The following is a 21,432-nucleotide window of genomic DNA, read 5'->3' on the forward strand; positions in this document are numbered from 1 at the left end:
AACTTCTAAACCAAAGCAACAACATTCCAACTCCAGAAATGTGAATTCAGGTCTGATACATCTTGACATTTCTAAGACAGCTGCAGCTGGAGATCATCTCCTCATTTATAGAAAATCCTGATTACATATGTCTTTACAGGGATGAATTAAGTTAATTATCACTTGCAAGTTTCAGTTTTTATTAATGCAAATTTTAAATTCGTTAATTTATTTTAATATAGGCAAAGACAAGTAATCTGTGCAATTTTTAAAGGCAGAAAATACCTGAGATCTAAACTGTCTGTGTTCATGTGAGCTTGGCATTTCAGCACCACACTTGTTTTCACTTCATTCCTTTTCAGTCATTTGCTTGTATAGCGTCATGTTTTCCTGTCACTGTATTCATAGCTGTTATGTGTTGTGCATTAGAAGCATCCATCCTACACCAGTTCAGCAGTTATCATGGCAAAAGGTGAACAGCCCATTCCTGGTCTCATCAGTTATTGCCATCACGCAGCAGGCAGTGCAGGAGAACCGGTAAGATGCACTTCCAAGAGGCTTTTGCACTAACAGTAGCTAAAAATACACTGCCTGCCTCCTATTCTTCTGTGTGAATAGACAGTGTTATTTGTTTTATTCTAACACGTACACATCAGTGCTGTCTTTTAGAGAACATGCTACAGAGAATATTCTTAAGATGCAGAGCTAAACAGGATAAGTATATGCATTGTGACAGTTTGAATAATTTTGCTGCTGAGATAATCATTGCTATAAAGCGTTTGTTTCTGTTTAGTCATCAACTTTATCATCTAATATACTCAATTATCGAATGTAATTAAAATAGTCTCCTAAAACTGTGGCTTTAGAGCTATGAAATTTTGGTAACTTTTTCCCTTTGATTTGCTTTGCTTTGCTTTTTTCTCTCAATAGCTTGTTTGTCAATATAATACAACATTGGTACTGGGTGTTCATCTCTTGATGAACATCACTTACAGTTTCTCCTTTATTCTTGTATTGTGTTTAGAAGTAGAATTTCTCAAAAACAGAATAAAAGACTAGAGTCAGTATACAGTGAGCTCTTGTTATAAATAACTGAATTTTAGTGAATAGTAAGCAACTAGTTCAATGAGTGGTAGAAATTACTTAAGATATCTCTAGCTTTTTGTTGGACTTTACCCTGACATTATAACCCAAAGGTTGTAACTCAGGCTCTAATAAAATACTATACATTATTTTATATCTCCCAAAGATTTAGTCTAAGCTTAAATCAAGATAGAGTAATGGCTCTAGTATCATCAAGAATTCATACCATATTTATAATTGTAGGTTAGAGAAACCTGAGGAACGCAGTTGGCCTTGAAAACCTTGTGCTGTTGGACCAGTTCATTCCATGTCAGCCAAGAAACTTAAGTGCACATTCTTAGGAAAACGTCGTTAGTTCTGTTGAAAAGAGGCTGAACTTTCTTGTCCCCTTAGTCAAATAGTAATTTAAACCACCAATTGAATAGTGTAATCCCTCTGTATTTAAAACATGATGACCATGCCTCTTGAAAAGTCATTTAGGAAATGTGAAGGCTTTAAAGATGATGCAGCTAATGATAAAGCTATGTTACCCACATACATATGTACATATGCGCACACATTTATTCCAATAGTTTCATTTTTTTCAGCTGAGGTTACTAAACTCGAATTGGCACTGCATTCTTCAGTATCACTAAAATAGTGAATTTGAGCTCTCCAAAGCGTGCTATTAAGCTATCATCCAGGCTTCTGTGCCCTTTTGCAAATTAGTCTTACACATACTGTAATCCAAATTTGATCTTCATACTCAGAGCAGGAAGTGGTTAGTTTTTCAGAAGGTTTTCTCTTTTTCTGTGCTTTTAAGATGTTTTTACTTTTGTATAACAATCACAGTATTTAGAATATACAGCTTATTTCCTTAGCACCTTGCCAGCACTGCCAATCCTTATTCAAGTACTGGGCAAAAGAGGAGACCTCATATCTTTTCCTTTTTCCCCTTCTGGTCAACTTGTAGTTCCTTTTTCCCCTTCTGGTCAACTTGTAGTTCTCTAAGCTCAGAACACAAATATTTAGACCAATTTGAAACTACTTGTGGAAAAAGTGTTAAGATAAAATTTTAGAAGTAATGACTGACAGATACGGTGGATATCTTTCTCTGTCCACCATTTCTCATTCCTTTCTTTCTGTCAGTATGTTACAACAATTTTTCCACTTCAACTAGCTGTAGACAGAAACTATTTTCACCGAACTTCAGTTTTATTGTACCCCATTTAGAGTTTTGAAGCATCTACCCTCTGTTAAATTTGTTTGAACGTGGGAAACAAACCGAAAAAAATAGGGAGACAATTATACACGCTCAGAGTGTGTAATAATAATTACCCAAAGCACAATGATACTTCTGCCCTTCCTTATTGCAGATTTTCAGGCTCCAGAAAACTCAAAAAATCTCTTAGGCTGACAAACCTCCTTAGCAAGATTAACAAAAAGCTGTCTTGACTAGAGATACACATTACCTAAATTTATTTTTAAAGGAAAAAATTACTAAATGTGAGTAAACTGAGTAATTCCCCTTCTCACATAATATGTATGCATAAAAATACCAGTAACATTGTTATCTCTTTCACTTAATGAACAGTATATATGCATTTTATTTTTCATATATTTATGTAGATGCACTGTACATACTAGTACCTTCTTTGAAATCAGCAGGTTATGGTGGTTTAAAGAGAATCTTAATACTGATTTTAGCTATAAAATACATTCTGCTGTCACATTGGAGAAGTGAATCTCTTAGGAGCAAAATTTGTAACTGTAAGCTAACCTAAATATCTCTGTGAGATTTTATGTCTGTGAAAGCTTACAAGCTGAAATTTAGATAGGTTTTAGATAGGCTTTATATAGAGATTTTTTTATGGCAACTGTATTTTTGGTGAAGATAGTGATTAGGGAATAATCCACATTGAAAAGAAATGCCTGTAATCATATTTTTCCCTTTATCTTCAGCTTCCTTTGCTGAGTGTCCTGGCTGAGATTTTAGCTAAATTTTAATTTTTTCACAGGTGAAAATTGTTACTCCACATGCAATTCATTGGAGACTGAAAGTGCCTCAGTCATGGTTTATTTTCTTGTTATTCTGAAAAAGTTGATAGCAGATAAAGTTTTAGGAGCAGTGATTGAAGGATATGTGGGTATAAAAAAAACAAGAGCTACATGCCTGAAGGAAATGAGACAATAGGTAATATCTCAATATTCTAGAGTGACCAGAGTAAACTCCAGGGAGAATTGGATCGTGGTATCATTTGTAAAAGCAATATTGTGTTTCTATTGAGGGATACTAGAGCGTATAAAAGATGTAGTGGGCCAGTACCTGTGTCAAGATGCAAGCAACTTTTTATCAGAGGAGGATAAAGAAGAGGTTTCTTATTTGAAGAGTTAAAACTATTCCTTCTTTTATTATATCTTCTTTGGTTTATGCCTTTATCATTTTTTTCTTTTTTGCTACAATATGGAGTTTAAAAGGAAGCATAATTTGTAGGTAGTGCTGGAGCTTTGCCAATATATAATTCAGAGATGTCAGCCATTTTGCATATTTAACATATTTAAGATGGAATTGCACGAGAAAAGGAGAATAGAAGGGAGATGGTGCCTCTGAATACAAACGATTTTCTCTGCTTGACCAGAATAAATATCCTTGTTCCTGCTTTCCTCTACTTATACTACATGTCTAAGATCCCATTTGCAAATCGGAATACTCCAAGTAGAGGCCAATTAGGTACTGTTTCTGGAGAGGAAAATATCCCCAGAATAATCTTCTAGAGTGAAGAGAAACTCTATTGGATTCTTAATTCATAGTGGAAATTGCAATATGAGTTACATATAGCATTGAGAGATCCTCTGAAGAAATTTTTTTATATACTAACAGAAATTGGCAAAAAATACTGTCAGTCTGGAAACACAGCAGTAGAGCAGAAAGCAGGCAGTTGGTGATACACTGAGAACAAAATATGTTTCCATACAACTTAAATTTTAAACATGAGAAAGTCTAATGTATGGAGGAGGGTTTATGTGAAATACTGTCCACTAGGTATAACTCAGTATCTCTAAGTCAAGGTTGCCAAGTTCGATGTGGTTGTTTTTTACAGATGGAAGGAAGATGAGGGAGAAAAATGACATTAAAAAAGCAGTATTAATGATGTGTGCCATAAGATTGGTCATTTTAACTGCACAGGAACAGTGCAACAAAGCTGCCTTAATATCCTAACATTGAGGATTCAGCAGATTTTGAAAGCTTGGGTTAAAGCTTGTGGCATTTGCAAGATAAATTGGGACTTAATACTTTATTTCTAATGCAAGCATGGAATGCAACATGAACATCTACTTGACACCAGCCTGAAAAAGGATGAGGGCATGAGTATCACATTAGTAGACAAATAACATTCCATTAAATTTTATGTTAGTGTAATATCAGTCTCGTGACTGATAGAAGACAATTTGTCTGCTTTTAAGTGTTGCCAAGGTCTGAGCAAGTTCCTGAAGTAGGTTTCAAAGATTTTATAACTTTCCCAACTGTAACAGCTTTGATATGTCAATATGTAAAATTGGCAGACCATTAAGAACATCCCATTCTGTTCCTGGGAATACATACCCATTTCATTTTCCTCCTCTTTCAGTACCATCCCTGCTTTGTCTCCACACCTCTGTAATTTGGGATGACCTCTGTGACAAGAAATCCTGGAAGGAGGTATTTTCCAGTGGCTTCTATTTGTCCTAAAGCCTTACTAGGCAAAAATGCTCAGAAATGCCTAAATTCCGACCATGTTCAGCATCTCAATTTAAAAAAAAAAAAAGAAAAAAGAAAAAAAAAAGAATGCTGGACATCCTGGCTGGAAATGATTAAAGTTGGTGGTTTGGCTTGTCACTGGAGCTTCATTTCTTCCTTTCTTTTATTATGCACTACTGCCATGTCCCCCAAACGTATTTCAGATGGTTCTTTCGGAACTTGAACATCAGGCTAAGCTAATAATTTCTTAATGAGATCTTAAAATACGTGTCTGTATATTCAGATTCAAAAATCTGAATTTGGAGTTAAATTTTTACATTTTCTTACATGTTGTAATGGAAAATTAAATTGCAAGAACAATCTGATGTTACAAGTGCTACCTCTGAAAAATAAAGAGGTTAAAATCTTGAAAACAAAATCAGAATAAAACTCTGTAGAGAGTGTTTTATAGCAGAATATCTGCTTGCTGCATTTTGTATGTAGAACTAATGTTAGAGATCAGTTCTCATATATGAGGCATTTATCGTTTACGTCTTATCATTTTACACAAAAAAATAAAAAAAAAAACTTGAATCATGTTCAACTGACAATCTAATCCATTTTAAATCTGGTGTGATATCTGCATGACAGGGCCCACATACTGCAGTAATAAAAAGCAAGAGACTTTCTAAGATTCACTGTGTTAAAGATGAGAAAGAATTCATTCTTAAATGCAGTCCTGTACCTCTTTTCTTTGGAACTAGTGATAAAACTGGACAGGAGACAGAAGATTTAAAAAACATACTGATGTATTCACTTTTATTACCAAATATAAGACCACTTTCTCATTGTTGTAAGTTGATGTGACTCCATTTAATTAAGAGGCTTAATAATACCAGCTAGAGGATCTGGCACTAAAACTCCGCCCTAGAAATATCTGGCCTTCTAGTGAAAGCAAAATTAAGTGTATTATTTTGTGAAAACAAAAGATTGATTTCTTTTCCCCTTCAGAATGCATTTTAAACACAGGCAATGGCTTTGGATGGTGTTTTCTAGTGTTTTTGCCTGTACTTCCTTCAGAGAGGCCTGCAGCTTTTGCCAACACAAATCTTTACATGAAGAATTTCTGTACCTGAAGTCTTTAGTACATGGAATTAAGAGCATTTACCCACTGCATGACATTTCTTCAGAGGAGATCAGTCATTGCTGATAATTGGGTTTCTGTTTGGACTATTAACCCCTAGATAGAGAATGAAAAATCTGCCTCCATTCATGTCATGGTAGAAGTCACCGCTGGTCATTGTTGGGTTTGAAAGGGTTGAGTTTGAGTCTTAGGAAGAAAAACATTATTTTCTTACTATTTCCTTTTATATATTGTAGTATATCTGATTCGAAGTTCTTCAGGACCAATAGTGCATTCTATGTTACTTCAGTTAAAGTATGATCTTACGTATTTGTGAGGGGTTTGTTACTGAAGTTATGAGAACATACTGTTACCACTACCAACACTGCATATAGTGTGTGCAAACTGAGAAGTGAGGTATTCCAAAAAGTTTTTGAAAAAAGATTTTGAATAAGATTTAAATAAAATATTTGTTTTTGACCATTAATTCCATTTCTCTTTTTTTAAGATTCCAGATTCCATCATCTCTCGTGGTGTTCAGGTGCTCCCACGTGATACAGCCTCCCTCAGCACTACCCCTTCAGAATCTCCTCGTGCCCAGGCCACCTCTCGTCTCTCCACTGCATCCTGCCCAACACCAAAAGTAAGTACATTTATGCCTTGCAAACTCCATTCTCAGACATATAACCTATCAGATTAATGTATTGCTTCTGCTGAAGAAGGTTGGTTTGCATGCAAGGGATGTATCATTCTAAGTAATAGATAAATCGGAGACAGTACTTTATTCCACATGTACTCTTGTACAATTTAGTATGTGGGTCTACCAACATGTCATGGTTACTGAAGTTGAATGTTATCTCCTGCAATATCAGTCATGAATGTAAAATTGTTAACACCTTGAATGTCTTTAATATATCCCCAGGAATGTAGATAATCCTGCCACTGAGTAACAACATTAAACAAGTAGTATTTTGTTGAAAAAACGTATGTGCAAATTTTTAGACGGAGATGGGGCAGTTCTCTGCCCCGCTTTATTATTGATCAGTTTAAAACAGTTTCAAAACAACCAATGTTGCTCAAACTTAGATATTTGCTGCCTGACACTTGGAAACAAAAACCAGCCTAAATTTAATAGAAAGAAAGTTTTAATGCCAACCTTGTGGGATTATTACTCAGTTCTTACTGATTATACTATACCATTTAATCATTGAGGTGACCTCTATTATGTTCTCTTTTTATAAAACTTTTAAATAGTTTACGTCAAAGACTAAGGGAAATGACCAGTGGCAAGGCCTGTAATGTCCGCCTTCAGCAGAATTCCTTTCAGCAGAAGAAAGCTCTGTCAGAATTCACTTTGTGTTCATGTCACAAAGATCCTTCTATGGCACCAGATGTAGATGTACTAACAAACTTGTAGCAGATGGTGAACAATAACATTCTTCCTCATCTAATATGTTATCCTTGAAAATTATTCTGCTTGCTAAAGTGATTGCCAGCATCTGCTAGTTCTTCCTGCTGTCTCATTCTTTTCTGTTAGTGAACAAGATTTACTGGCAACGACCCATAGAAATGTTTAAATGTTTTGCTTTAATCTATGGGATAGTTTTATGCTCACCTTCACTGTAACAGAATCAAAATTATTCTGATGGACAGCATACTGAACTTCATTATATAGTCTGCTCTCTTAAGAAGATGTTCAGTGAGTTCTACCTGCAGGTGGTTCATTCATTTTTTACTAAAAAAACTGCCAATTGTCGGATGGCTAAAATTAGAAACTCAGAGCTTATTACGTTAGAAAACTGGAGCCAAAGAGGAATACGAAACAGAGAAACTGCATTGCATTTTATGGCTCTTGACAAAACAGAAAAGTCCAAAGAAAACAAAAGGAGGTAAATAACAAGCATAAAAAAGAGACAGTGCTATTGCTAAGAAATAGTTCTAGGTTAAGCCTATGTGTTTTAAGGAAGGTATCATAATGGGAAGGAGTGAATGTTACCTATTGTGAAGCAGAATGCACTCCTCTAGACTATTTTCAAAGATTCAGAGATTACAGAAGGAAATTATATGAACATTGATATAAAGTCTCTTCCAATGTAGATGATTCCGTGATTCTGTGAAAGTGATAAGTCTGAAAGTCTTCTTTGGGAAATTAGTTGAGATGAGCTCTTGTCATTATTGGATTATGCTTTGGCATTTCATGTTAAGCCCTATTTTTCAAGTATTACTGCAAAATCAGATTTTGTACAAAATATGTGAGACCACACCACTTTTAAAATAGGAGTTGCCATGAAACATGAAAGTTGTCTAGCTTTTCTGTGATGTCTTCCAAAAGTAGGTAGTACAATCTGCTTTAGGGAAAAAATAAGGAAAACCCAACTGTTAACAACAAGAAAGTAAATGTGAAGGATAATCTTCTCTGTTCCTATTACTTAAAGGTAGGATTTTGCACAAATGTATAAGCTCCTTTGCCACTTAGAGAATTCTTTGTTGGTTTTACTTATTTTAAGAAAAGAAAACTCTAGCTACTCTTGTTATCCTTTTGTTTGGTCCTTTTCAGTACTCTCAAGTTCTCAAACATCATTTGAATTTGTCAAGAAATATGGTTCTTTCATATTCTTCAAGATTGTCAAGATGTCTAAATGTCTTCACTTACTATGTATTTCATTCTGAATCCTGGCTTTCTAATTATGCAATATGAATGTAATTTATACTGAACCTCTTGATCCACAGATTCACACAGTAATGAGACAAAAAATGAATTGCAGTGCAGCATCCAGTTGATATTCCAGGTTGTTGTATTTTTTTTCTTTGATCTGAAAATGTATTTTTTCAATATTCTCACCATCTGGTTTAGGAACTTGTTTCAGGCTCCTAAACATGTATATATGAACTCAAAAAAAAAGGAGAGGAAGTTTCAGCAAAAAACAATTTAGTTTATATGTATTTGGAGTGGTGGTCTGGCCATAAATCTAGTGGCACTAGATTTTTTTGTGAACTACATATTCCAGTTTATTTTGTTGTACCGTTTTCTTGTTGTATTTTTGTCCTAAATGTACATAAACCCTTACATCTCTCTTACTGAATTTGCTGAATAGCAGAAAGTTGTGTGTCCCTCTCAGAAAAAAAAATCAAGCTTCTACAATGATGGGAGCACCTATATTGAATAAATGTAAGTAGCAGGTTACTAATGCATGTCTGTATTGGAGAGAAGGTATGGGAGAGTTTGTTACTAATACTCTTGATTGATCTGTTACGAAAAGTCTTCACCTTTTCGTAATTATGTTGTTGTTTATATATACACACAGCATGTAGACAGACACAAAATACAATATTTAATTTTAGATTTCTTTGCTGTTGATACTTTGTCTTCCATGTTTTCTGAAGATCTGTCTATAACAAAGTAGTAAATGATGAATAGTGAGTTTGAACCTGTATATTTCAATCAGTCTTCAAAAGTTTAATCCCTGATAAAAGGAGGAATCACTGTAACCCCTTGGGAGGTCAGAACTTTTCAAGAAAAATTTCGATTGGGACAACTCTGTCTATTGTTAGGTACATCCCCCAAATTAAGCAGTCTTACTTTTGTTAGCTTCTGATAAATCTCTGTAGAACATCTTCCTTGTTCTGTAAATTGCATTTGAGTTTTAAGCAAAATCCACTGTGGCTCAAAGAGCATTTAAAACATATTTATAGTGGAAGGATTCAGATAGAGAGGCAATCTAAGTTTTACTCTGGGGAAAACTGCACTAACAGTTCTCCCTCTTGCGTTTATTCAACCATAAAGTTGATGGTGGTTGTCACATTTTTATCTTTAACAATATGGTTTTGGTCTTTTTAAAGTTGTAATGATTTTTCAGCAAGGTTAAATGAATTTGCTAAATATTCACGTGACAGACGTTTAAGATGACACAGTATGGCTTGCAAGATTTTCATGCAATTTCCAATAGCTGCTTAGATTATAATATCTTCCTGTATTTTTGAATATTTCCGTGGGTGCCATTTTCATGAAGTTAAATGCAGTGGTCTTTTCAGACACAAAAGCAAAGTACTACACAGTGTAAAATACCTACTACAAGTATCAGGAAATTTTGCCTAATGTTGACTTTAGGGGCTTTTTTAAAACTTGTGACATAAAATTTTAGACCTACAACTTCAGATAACTTAAAAGAATATATCCTGATCAAATGACTGAGTCATTGCTTCAAACTTCTAATTTTGTTTGACTCTAAGGGATGATATTAGTATAAAAGAAAATTGCAGCTTTCAAGTTCAAGTCTTTCCTTCTCCCCTACGTAAATGACACAATCAATTTTTAATTTTTGCCATTGCTGTGTGTCAAAGTCAAATGAAGCAGATATAGAAGACCAAGGACAGGATTTAAATTATCACCAGGAGTACATTTCAGTGACAAAAGGTGTTCAAAGTATTTTACTTCGCAAGATCATCAGTCTAACTGATGTTCAGTTCTTCTGCTTCAGTGTGCAAGGTTTCTTTCAACATTATCTTTGATCTTGAAGAATCCTAAGAAACTTGTTATGGTACTTTTAAAATGAGAGTGATTGATTTTTAATGTGTTTTTTTTTTCTTTTCTTGTACTATCTTGATACTTCATTCCTGACACATTATATTCTGCTTAAGAAAAATTATCATTTTTCTTCAGTTTAGTTGCGGATTATCTGTCCTATCTATTATTTATTAGTTATACTGAATGAAAACAATACATTTAGTGGTATTGACATACATACTTATATATTTGTAGTAATGAGAGAGAGCTTTTAATTCCTACGTGAGTCTCTAAGCTCTGTCTGAGAACTAAAACAAGGAAGCACGACTGCTTTTCAAAATTTTCTAGATGCTAGCAGAACAGTCACCTCATCTATCCACCACTCCAAACACACCTTCTTTGTGGCATAATACATTTAATTCTGCTAATTGATCACTTTCTTGTAGCTTTCTTCTAATAAGAATGGTTATCACAGTATCACAGTATCACAGATTTCTAGGTTGGAAGAGACCTCAAGATCATCGAGTCCAACCTCCGACCTAACACTAAGTACTCCACTAAACCATATCGCTAAGCTCTACATCTAAACGTCTTTTAAAGACCTCCAGGGATGGTGACTCAACCACCTCCCTGGGCAGCCCGTTCCAACGCTTAATAACCCTTTCGGTAAAGAAGTACTTCCTAACATCCAACCTAAAACTCCCCTGTCACAACTTTCGCCCATTCCCCCTCGTCCTGTCACCAGGCACGTAGGAGAACAGACCAACCCCCACCTCTCTACAGCCTCCTTTAAGGTAACTGTAGAGAGCGATAAGGTCGCCCCTGAGCCTCCTCTTCTCCAGGCTGAACAAGCCCAGCTCCCTCAGCCGCTCCTCGTAAGACTTGTTCTCCAGACCCCTCACCAGCTTGGTCGCCCTTCTCTGGACTCGCTCGAGCACGTCCATGTCCTTCCTGTAGCGAGGGGCCCAAAACTGAACACAGTACTCGAGGTGCGGCCTCACCAGAGCCGAGTACAGGGGGACAATCACTTCCCTAGACCTGCTGGCCACACTGCTTCTTATGCAGGCCAGGATGCTGTTGGCCTTCTTGGCCACCTGGGCACACTGCTGGCTCATATTCAGCCGACTATCCACCAATACTCCCAGGTCCCTCTCGGCCAGGCAGCTTTCCAGCCACTCATCTCCCAGCCTGTTATCTTCATCGTTCTTATGTCTACATTCACCTATAGACCTAATAGTGTAAAAAGTATCATATATTTGTAATTTTTGTCTATATAAATGTTTCAGTTGAAAAAAAAAATCTGAAATGAAAAAAATCAGGAAAAATATCATTAAAAAAAGACAAGTGAGCATTATTCCTGTGAGGAAAAAAAATAAAAATCTCAATCATCTCTCATACTTTCTTCCACGGAAAAATGATGCTTTGAACACCTTCCATCATGAACCATAGCTTTAATATTGAACCTAGATATTGGTTCGAGTTTTCCATACAGTCAAATGATCTAAAAACTAAAAGTAAATATAATTGTTGTTCATGTTTTCAGTCTAGTGTCGTGAATTTTAATATACAACTATTATGTGAAGTAATCGGATAGAGAACAGATAAAGTTGAGAAGATGCTTTTTTATCAGTTACTGCTTTTTCAATAGAAGAATGGTCAGGTTGCTTACCACAAATCCTTAGTTGATGAGACAATGTTCTGGTCATGATTTGGCAAGATGTAGTTTTATCCATAGGGTAGATATTTTGTGTAAATTGGATGTGATAAATTTTATATTTGTTATCATAATGCATATTATTTCTTCTTAAAACGATCATCAGATTGAAAATAATATGGAATGTTTGTGAATATATTTTAACATTTGTTCACATACACTAAATTCCCAAGAAAAGGTTTACTTTTTCTTTTTTAGTTATGAATTTGAAGTTCGCATATGCTATCGTCCTTTCTGCCCAGCAACTTGATGAATTTAGTAGCAAGTGCTTTGGCATAGTTATCTTGCTGTGATATGGTCAAGGAGCACAGAGAAGTGCAAAGGATTTTTTAAATTGTTAGGATGATCTAGGTAGATGAAATCACACTCCAAGCACTGCAAAGCGTTCTTGCTTTTTCTTGTAAAACAGCTGACTGTTTGTAGACACACAAGCTTAATTAGATATTTGATCCTGCTAAAAATTCCAGTGTTTCCTTGATTATTTCCTCTTACTTTTTTTCAGTACATATTCCAGGCTTACCAAAAAAAAAAAAAAAAGTTATTTAGTGAAAAGTAATACTGGGAGAATGTATACTGGATTAGAAAGCAGCCAGGGTTGTTTAAGATGAGGAATCCTGCTTACTAACATGTGTCAATCTAATGTATCCTCCAGTGTATCCTATCAGTGTTTTTCAAATCCACTACTGATTAGGAGGCAAGAATAATTTTCATATACCTTTTTTCCTCATTTTTAAAAGTATGTTGTCCTAACAAAGCATGTGGATGATTGAATCCTAAAAAGTCTTATTTTTATTTTATATTTTGTTTAGGAAACCTGATTGTTATTCAATAAAAATGCAAAATGCCACAGCTTCAAATCTGAGACACTGTAACTAAGAAAGAAGCAGCTTGGTGTGCTTGGGATATCAAAAAAAACCACGAATATATCATAAATAATAAAAGCAAAGTCTAGTAAAATCTTTCCTAAAATATATAAGATTCACTTTGTAGAAAAGTTGAAGGATATATGGGGGTGAGGTTTTGTTTGTTTGTTTGTTTGTTTGTTAATATCAAAATAAACCCATCAACAACTCTCTGGATAGGCAGAATAAAGGTTTATGTCATCAAGTTTAAGGTGAACATTGAATTTCAGTAGGGGTACTTTTTTTGACTTAGGCTTAGTGGTGTTTTTTTTCTTGAACATTTATTTTTCAAGTAGTAGCATATTCAACCGTATACAGAACCTGTATTAAATCATACAGAAGCACCAAAATCCATTTCCCTTCCTTGTCTAGAAGAGCTGTTAGAGTAGTTGGGAATTGGTTTTCTACACCAATCTAGTACATCCTGAACAATTGTTGAATTCATGGAAATCAGCTTTCAGGTCTGTTACAGAGTCATATGAAGATGCTCTAATGTGCAAAGTATTTCCTACATTTGTCTTTCTTAGTAACCAATGGCATTTTAGCAAGCTGCAGAATACCTTTTTTTTTTTGAGTCTAGTGAAACCTTGAAGCACGTCAGAAATACACTTTAGAGTCTATTCCTGAAGGTAATTATTTTTCAAATTGTAACTATTCTGCATGTGAATCTGTCCAGAAGAGAATAGTATTCCAGTACAGACATCCTAGCTTACCGCTAGCTTACATCACTTACCGCTATGGAAGTTTTTTGATCAAAGGATCAGAAATTTCAAAAACGTTATTGCAAGGATAGACCAACAATCCTCTTCTGGTGTTTTCATTCTTTCTATTATAAATCATTTAGCAAAAGTGTAGCAAAGTTCAATGCCAGATATCATGGAGGAGGTTGGTGAAGTTGTTTCAAAACAGAAATGTTTTCAGTCACACTTTCCTATCTACATACTCAAAAGCACAAGCGTCCGTGTGTTCAAGTACTCTGTCCAGTACTGGGACATCCATATACATGTACCCACATAGTCTGGTCAAAATTCCTTGAAATGGCTGGTAGGATGTGTGGCACTAGCTTATCAAGTCCTCCACTACTTCTTTAGGTTTCTTCCTAGGGTGGTATCCATTAAGTCAGCGTTGGATCTGCCTGTTATACCATTTAGGAGTTGACAGTTAAAAGGATATTTTTCTCTTCATCCAGTTCCACCTTTGGAATACATAGGAATTACTCCCTGCCCTGTGTTCTCTGCATCTAAACCTGTTTTCTGTCTTGCCAATATCATCTCTCAATGGCTTATCTCTTTGTTTCAATCTGTTACTTGGTTTAGGCTGTCTTTTTTACCTGTTTGGGTATTCCCAGAATTTGCATGAAGTGCTGTTATCTAAATGAACTACTAATACGTGTGTCATCAGAACATGTCTTTTGTATATCTCTTCTGCTGTGCTTTCTGATGTTTCCACAGCCATAGGTTTCCTTTTGTTCCCCCCCCCCCTTTTTTTTCCTACTAATCTTAATATCTGTTAGCTATTCAAGGAGTATTCTTATCAAAAAGAATATTTCTTGAATTTACTGAAGCAAGCTACTTGCACACAAGGGTCCTGAAGTCATATCATACTTTCACAAGTATGCAGTATAAGAATAGTCCATTTCATCTGCACATGCAACCCAAAGTGCTGCAAAAGTGGTAGTGCTCTAGCAGCAGCAGCAGCACGTATGTGTTTGCCAGAACCAAAACTGAAATTTAGACTAGGAAAGCTGTTTCAAAGCATGCATGTTGCTGTGGTTAACGTATCATCATTAGTAAAAGTTCACTGGTTCCCTCACAGAAGTAGGTAACATCTAGCTGATGCACGATGTGGGAGAGAAGCAGGAATCTGAAGCACAGGCATTGCTTTTGCCATGGATTTTGGAAGCACGAAATTGCCTATGAGTTGTAGGTTCTTTAGCAAGCATGCTAGCAATTTCTGAGGTTCAGTTTCACATACGAAAAGGTTTTTTTGGAAATACAAGTGTTAAAAGTAAATGGAACCTCCTGGTTCAATGAATCTAACTCCAATTTAAGATAGTATGTAATACTATTTAAGATTGTAATATGTAATACCACATAAAATTGTTAAATTAAAAATAGGGTTCCTCTCTCTGCTGCTGTCTCCAAGCTTGTTTTAGAACGTAACTGACCTCTCATGGGTCGGTCTACACTCAGTTGCTTTTGTGTCATTGTTGGCCTTTAGCTTAAATAAAGCCAGTCTTTTCTCAACTGTGTATTGATTCCTCAGGTAGGCTTATGAAGGGGAGATATAGGAACTTTCAGATTTCGTTGTTATAAATTAACTAAATCAAACTCTTTCATTTTCATCCTTGAAAAAAAGACAATTTCCGTGTGCATCCAGCAATTGTGTTTTTACTTCTATATGTTCCTATCCTACTGCTTATAAAAGCAATTGCCTTGTCAAAATTAATACAGCTTTAGACTAATTCCCAATGATTACCATGCCTTTTTTCCAGTTACACGTATTATCATCTCAAATCAAAATTCAGGAAAGGTATTCTTTTGCATTACCTGAATTACCTTTGATCTCTTCTCAACCTCAAATGATAATATTTCTACCTCCCCTTTTTTTGTTTTTATTTCTAAGGAATCTTTTACTCCTTATTTTAAATTCCATTAAGTCCATTCTGTACTTAGCGGTTTCTTCCCTAGACAAGATAGTTTCTTTTATTTCTGCCAGGCTTTCTGTCTAGACCTTGTAGCCTTCTTGGCATGGCTTTTTGATTTTGTCCACAAAAGAAAACAGAGTCAAAGTATTTCAAGAATTTATTTTGGCTGTCTGTCAACATATCTTTAGACAGAATGGTACTTCTGCAAAAGGCTAATGAAAAGTGGTCATTTATCTCTCCCTAGGTAGATAAAATCGTTCTCTGTTGATACAGAAAATACATTTTTCAAGACCAGTCTTACTTGAATTGAGGACCTGTTCACTTGGTATTTATTGCATCCCTGTTGAAAGTACTTCTCATTTGAGATCTAATCTATCTTCATGTAGTGAAGCAATTAGGCAATTTCATTGTAGTATAAAGCAGCAAAGTCTGATGTGATAACAAACACAACTATCCAAAAACTTAGCTGTTATCTAAAACACAGATTGAGCGTGAATCCAAGGCTCATATAGACTATTTCCTTCAGAATGTGAGTGCCACCATCTCATGGTTTTGTGCGGATTATGCAAGATACCTTATACAAGACATAGAAGACTTGAACCTTATCTCACTTTTGATTTTTTTTTTTTTTTTTTGTAATAAGTCTTTTAAATTGAGGTCTTGTTTCAGGTATCCTTTTGCCAAAGGAGATAGGCTTTCTCTTTTACAAAAAGCCAGTTCTTAGAGTCATGTTATATGTGCAATTACAGGTCAGCACAGCAATCTGTCAAGTGAATATAGTAATTCATCTATTTGTCTTTCCAAGACTGAAAAGACATTGTGTTTTAGGACTTGGCCTGAATGATTGCTATCAGAATTTGAGAACTTTCATTCTTTTAGTAAATTCTTACATCATACTGATTACCAAAGTTTTTGAATTGTAGCTATTTTTAGCAAGTATTTTCCCTCAAACTGATTTTATATTTTAATCTCTGCATATGTGTGTATACATAGTCATTTTCCATAGCTGAGCCTAGGTACTGTACCAGAGGAAGACGTGTGCTGTGTCAGTGCTGCTTTTTTCTTGCTCATTTAGTATGGTACCACTCTTATCTGTTCTAAGTGCAACTAGTGCCTCAGATGATCAACAGTCATAAAGCAATGAGATGAGGTAAGTGGGCTATAGTCCATTTATCCAGAAAATTATCCAGAAAGGTTAGAAAGCATTACTATAACTCCTAACATACCTAGTCCATTCCATTCAATGTATATTAAATTGTCCTGTTAAATTTTAACAATCATTAAGCATCAACAAATAGTACTAGGGAATGAAACAAGAAAGATGATGGAAGAGGTACTGACTTTTTAAAAGAGCAGTTGCCATAATCTTTTGCCCAGCCTTCTCATAAACAGCCAGTCTAAATTTATTAATATGGTTTATGCTGTTAAATTCAACTCCTTTGTATGCTTACCCCTCTAATTATTTGTTTTCTTACAGTGTAGACTATAAGCCTTTTATTTTGTAATTAATATAAGGCCTAGGTCAGTGCTTATACAGCTCTGTATTACAGAATTCAGCATGTGCCAAGTGCATTGCCTGCATTTGAGAAAATTCTTATTTAGTTTAGTTGTGCCACTTTTTGTTTAGTAGAATATTGATCATATGTTGTTCTCATTGGTTTAATTTTGTATATGCAAGAGGAAAAGGAAGAAGGAATTGTAGTGCTCCTGGGAATTGTCCCATTTTGAACATCTGTAATCTATTTTTTTGTTTCTTGAAGACAGTGTAAGAAAATAGAATTTATTTTTTTCTGAATTTATGCATCTGTAAAATTAATAGACTGTAGCAGCATAAATCTCTGATTACATGTTAAAATGTGAGCTCAAAATTGTATGACCGTGAAGGTATTATCCCATTCACAGATACCTCAAAGTGAGGTGTTAGAATGTGTTCAGATGATTAATAGTAATGGCAATGATTCTAATGAATCCCCGTATTTATTACAGTCAAAATTTACCCTTAACATCTGAAATGAGAATTGTTTGTGTTGGGGGTTGGAGTTAGATGAACTTTTAGGTCCCTTCCAACCCGAGCCATTCTATGATTCTGTTTTGCTCACCAATTTAGTTTAATTTTAAAAGACAAAATATGCATTACCTGTTCAGAAGGCGCATTTATAAAACATGGAATAGAATTTTATTTGTTTGATTATGCTTCAATAATATATTTGCTAGTTTGAAAGGAAATAAAGGGATTATTTATCTATTCCTGATAACTTTCTCGGTAGCATTGCATATTCTCTGACAATAATTTCCGTAGGCATTTATTGATACTTAGATTTACTGAAACCTGCATATATTTCAGTGAAGAGCTTTTGCTTTTTATTTAAACTTGCAATAGTAGTAACTGTAGGAAGGTATTTACAACAAAAGTCTGTGACAAATTAGGGATCCTTAAGGTGAGAATTCAAAGCACCTTCATTTGGGACATATTTCTCTCCAATGACTACATTAGAAACTGGGCTTCCTATTGAATGTCTTAGAGTAGATTTATGAAGGGCATCTGATAACAAACAGTAACAAATTTGGCAAGATTTCAAGCCAACAGCTGTTGGCAATCTCTCTTTTAAATTTGCACCATCCATTGCAGTTTCTTTGTTAAGCCTGCTTTTTTTCCTTTTTTCCTTTTAAAATTACTTTTTTCAAAATGTGAGGAGTACCTTTGTGCAAGGAGCCCTAGGCATTGGCACGGCACTTCTCTGCAATACTTTGTTTGCTTCGGGAAGTTCACAGGGAGACTTCTTGGACAATGGTTTCATTCAATCAGTGTGAACAGAGATTGACCTCAGCCACTAACCACTTATGGTCGTGTTGTTTTAAGCTTCTGCAAAGTGAATTGAATCCAGGATCTTCCCACTTCAGCTTTTCAAGGTATCATCTGACTTCTTGAACTATGTATTTCCTGTAGCTTTAAGAGGTGCACCCCTTCCCAGTATCCTTATAAACCCATCCACTTCTCTTTTACAGTCCAGCTCTTCAGGAGGTGTAGATGTAAGGAAATACATGTGACAAGAAGCTTTACACAGGTTTTCTAAACTTAGCCCTGCCTAGCAAAAGGGATGAAGTACAGGATATTACAGATATTTGAAAACAAACCTTAAAGGCACTTGACTTCAAAGAGTTTTACTCTTCTTTTTGAAGTCCCACTGGCCCATCTATTTTCGTACAGGTGGGATCTTCCCTTGTGACACTAAATTCTAATGCAAACATCTCTCAATTTTGCTGTTAAAGTGGTCAAAGAGAGCAAATTTCTTAGCTGGTTTGCCTAATATTCTACCTGTCCCCAAATCAGGTCACTTGTGAGTGACTTCACTGATGTGACAGCTTTCACCATGACCACCACGGTATCTTTGATAGAAGCTAGCTTATTGTCTAAAATGTTTAAAGGACACTGTCCTCTACTGAAATATGAACATCCCTATATACGCTGCAGCTTTTAGAATTTCAGTTCAATTTAGGGCAACAAGGCAAAAGAGCTGCACATTCCAAACTCAGTTGTCATTTTGTAAGAACTTCAGAACTTCACCGCCTAGGATTTGCCATGTTTTTATTTTTTTCTTAAACACGAACTTCTTCCCTGCTTGCCCATACAGATTTCTGATGTATGCAATAAGTGCTTGTTTTTCCAAAAGCTGCACCAGGAGAATGAGGTGCAAATTCAGTTTTCATTTGTGGGGAAAGCCAGAGAGTAAATGATGCTGCAGGTACTGGGGGGAACAATACGTGCCAGAAGCCAATGAAAGCAAGCTCAAAGGTGGGGCTGAAATGAGAGGATTGAAAGTATTGAACTGAAGAGAAATCTCATGTGAGGGTTGAGTGGTAGAGGTCTGGTATAGAGCAGGGGTGTATTTGTGGCTCTTGAGAGATAAGGCTGCAGGGCTTAGAGTGCTTTGGAGTGGTAGGAAAGTGGCCTGGAGGCAGGAGGTAGCAATAGCTCTATGAGACAAGAAACAGATGTGGTCAGGAAGACTTGGGAGAAAAGTAACCTTCAGGGGATAGAAAGGGTTGGGGAATTTTTGCCGTGTGACAGGAGAGTTGTGCAATTGAAAGCTCTGGGACAAGCTGGATCTGGAAACACTACTGTAATACTTGTTTATGTATATGAGTCCCCTCTGTAATAGAGTGAAGCATAAAGTATTTTAACTTGTTTTGAATCAGTTTGCTTGGATGAACAGTGTAGTCTCAAGAGCAAGCAGCTCTGTGCAGGCTAACTAAGCCTTCTGATCTCCAGCATCCTCTGAAATCAGCATGAGCCTTATGTGTGATTTCCGGACTGTCCCACTTGGGCCATGCGTGCCTCTCCCAGGAGTAGCCATTCTGTTCTGTTACTTGTCATTTATAATCTCTTTGTGACATCGGCAGCATAAAGTCTGTGTATTTTGTTAACTGCGTAGTGAAAGTAAGGATCTAACTTTTATATGCCTAGAGGTCCAGTGTAAATAAGTGTTAGGATATTAACTCCGTGGGAATAGTGGCATAATGTGTAATGCTTATATTTATTGCAATCTGTTTTGCCCTGGCTGCGCATTTTACCTACCAACTTTTAGCATTGATTTCTGACCGTTAAATTTCACAGAAGTCAATAAATATTCCTAAAGAAATAGGCTGCCACATGTTAGTATAAAATAACAAAGTCTCCTGTGTAACGATGTGGTAACGTTATCTTTGCTGTTATGTGAGTTAACAGAGCATTGATCTGGTGGTGATATTCATGTACTGAACTGCAAAGCTATGAGAGTGCATTACTTTATACCACTGATTTGTCCACCTGCAGCATGTTTATTCCCGTATCTGCACATGGAATAGTATAATAGCAGGTAGTGTGAACTAAATGTATGACAGTATGATAATGATGTTTGGTTGGCATCCATTAGCATTCATCTACATTATGTTTTTGTAGTTTACCATACCCAAGAATGGCAGCAACCCTAATAAAGCATTTATCTCATACTGCAGTATAACGCACAGAAGTGAATATGTTTACTGGGTGAGAATGTCTGCATTAAGGTAGTATTTATTCCCTTTGTTTGAAAATATTCCCATTTATTTAGGAAGCCTCAGCTAATTGGTGTTTGCCTAAAACTGCAAAAGTGAAAATCTTTTTCATGTGTGAGTGTAAAAGATCTACATAATGCATTTTTTAACATAAAAGGATGTGACTTGCTGCAATATTAAAAATATATTAATCTCTTTGTTACCATTCAAAACTACTCACTTGATGTACAGCATTTTTCTTATGAGAGAAGAAAATTGTAACTGGAGTTCAGATATCTGTATCAGTATTTTCTGCTCTTGATCAGGCAAGCAAAGGTAGTAGAAAATACTGCTCACATCAGTATTTTAGGATATAATATTTGGATGTTGGCAGTCACAGTCCCACATGTCAGATTGGTTGACAAGCATTATGTAATTGCATCACTAATTAAAATTACTTCTCGCCAGCTACTGAATATGGACAGCTTATTCCTTGTTTCTGGGTGTCACTGTATCTCCAGTTAGTTCCATACTATGAACTTCAATGAACATTGCTAAGGGTCAGAAAAAGCATCCTCCATCTTCATAAGATTTAATCTCCTTTGGATTCACTTCCCTTCAGTGATCTGGCCAGTACATCAAGTTTTTTGTTCCTAGCCAACTGATGTGAAATTGTTGTCCGTTGGGTTATATTTCTGAGATACGTGTTTCTGTTAATATGAACTGTGTGAGAGATTTCAAGAACACTTTTCTGAAAAAGAATAATGTAA

General features: G+C 35.7%; 1 protein-coding gene across 32 annotated transcripts in view; it reads left to right on the plus strand.

Moving 5' to 3' along the window:
• Positions 1 to 21,432, plus strand: part of GPHN (gephyrin) — a 284,811-nt gene that overhangs the window by 180,108 nt on the left and 83,271 nt on the right. For 21 of the 32 annotated variants that reach the window (XR_014584952.1, XR_014584953.1, XM_083837922.1 and 18 more), the window contains 2 exons: positions 409 to 516; positions 6,391 to 6,525. Coding sequence is in view for 30 of the 32 variants with exons in the window: in XM_083837922.1 (XP_083694048.1) it covers positions 409 to 516; positions 6,391 to 6,525 (243 nt within the window). In the remaining 2 variants the exon portion in view is untranslated. The remainder of the gene's footprint in view (positions 1 to 408; positions 517 to 6,390; positions 6,526 to 21,432) is intronic. The other 11 variants (XM_083837949.1, XM_083837930.1, XM_083837935.1 and 8 more) reach the window with 1 other exon arrangement.

Source organism: Anser anser (assembly GCF_964211835.1).
Source record: "Anser anser genome assembly, chromosome: 5".
In the NCBI taxonomy this organism is placed as follows: Eukaryota; Metazoa; Chordata; class Aves; order Anseriformes; family Anatidae; genus Anser; species Anser anser.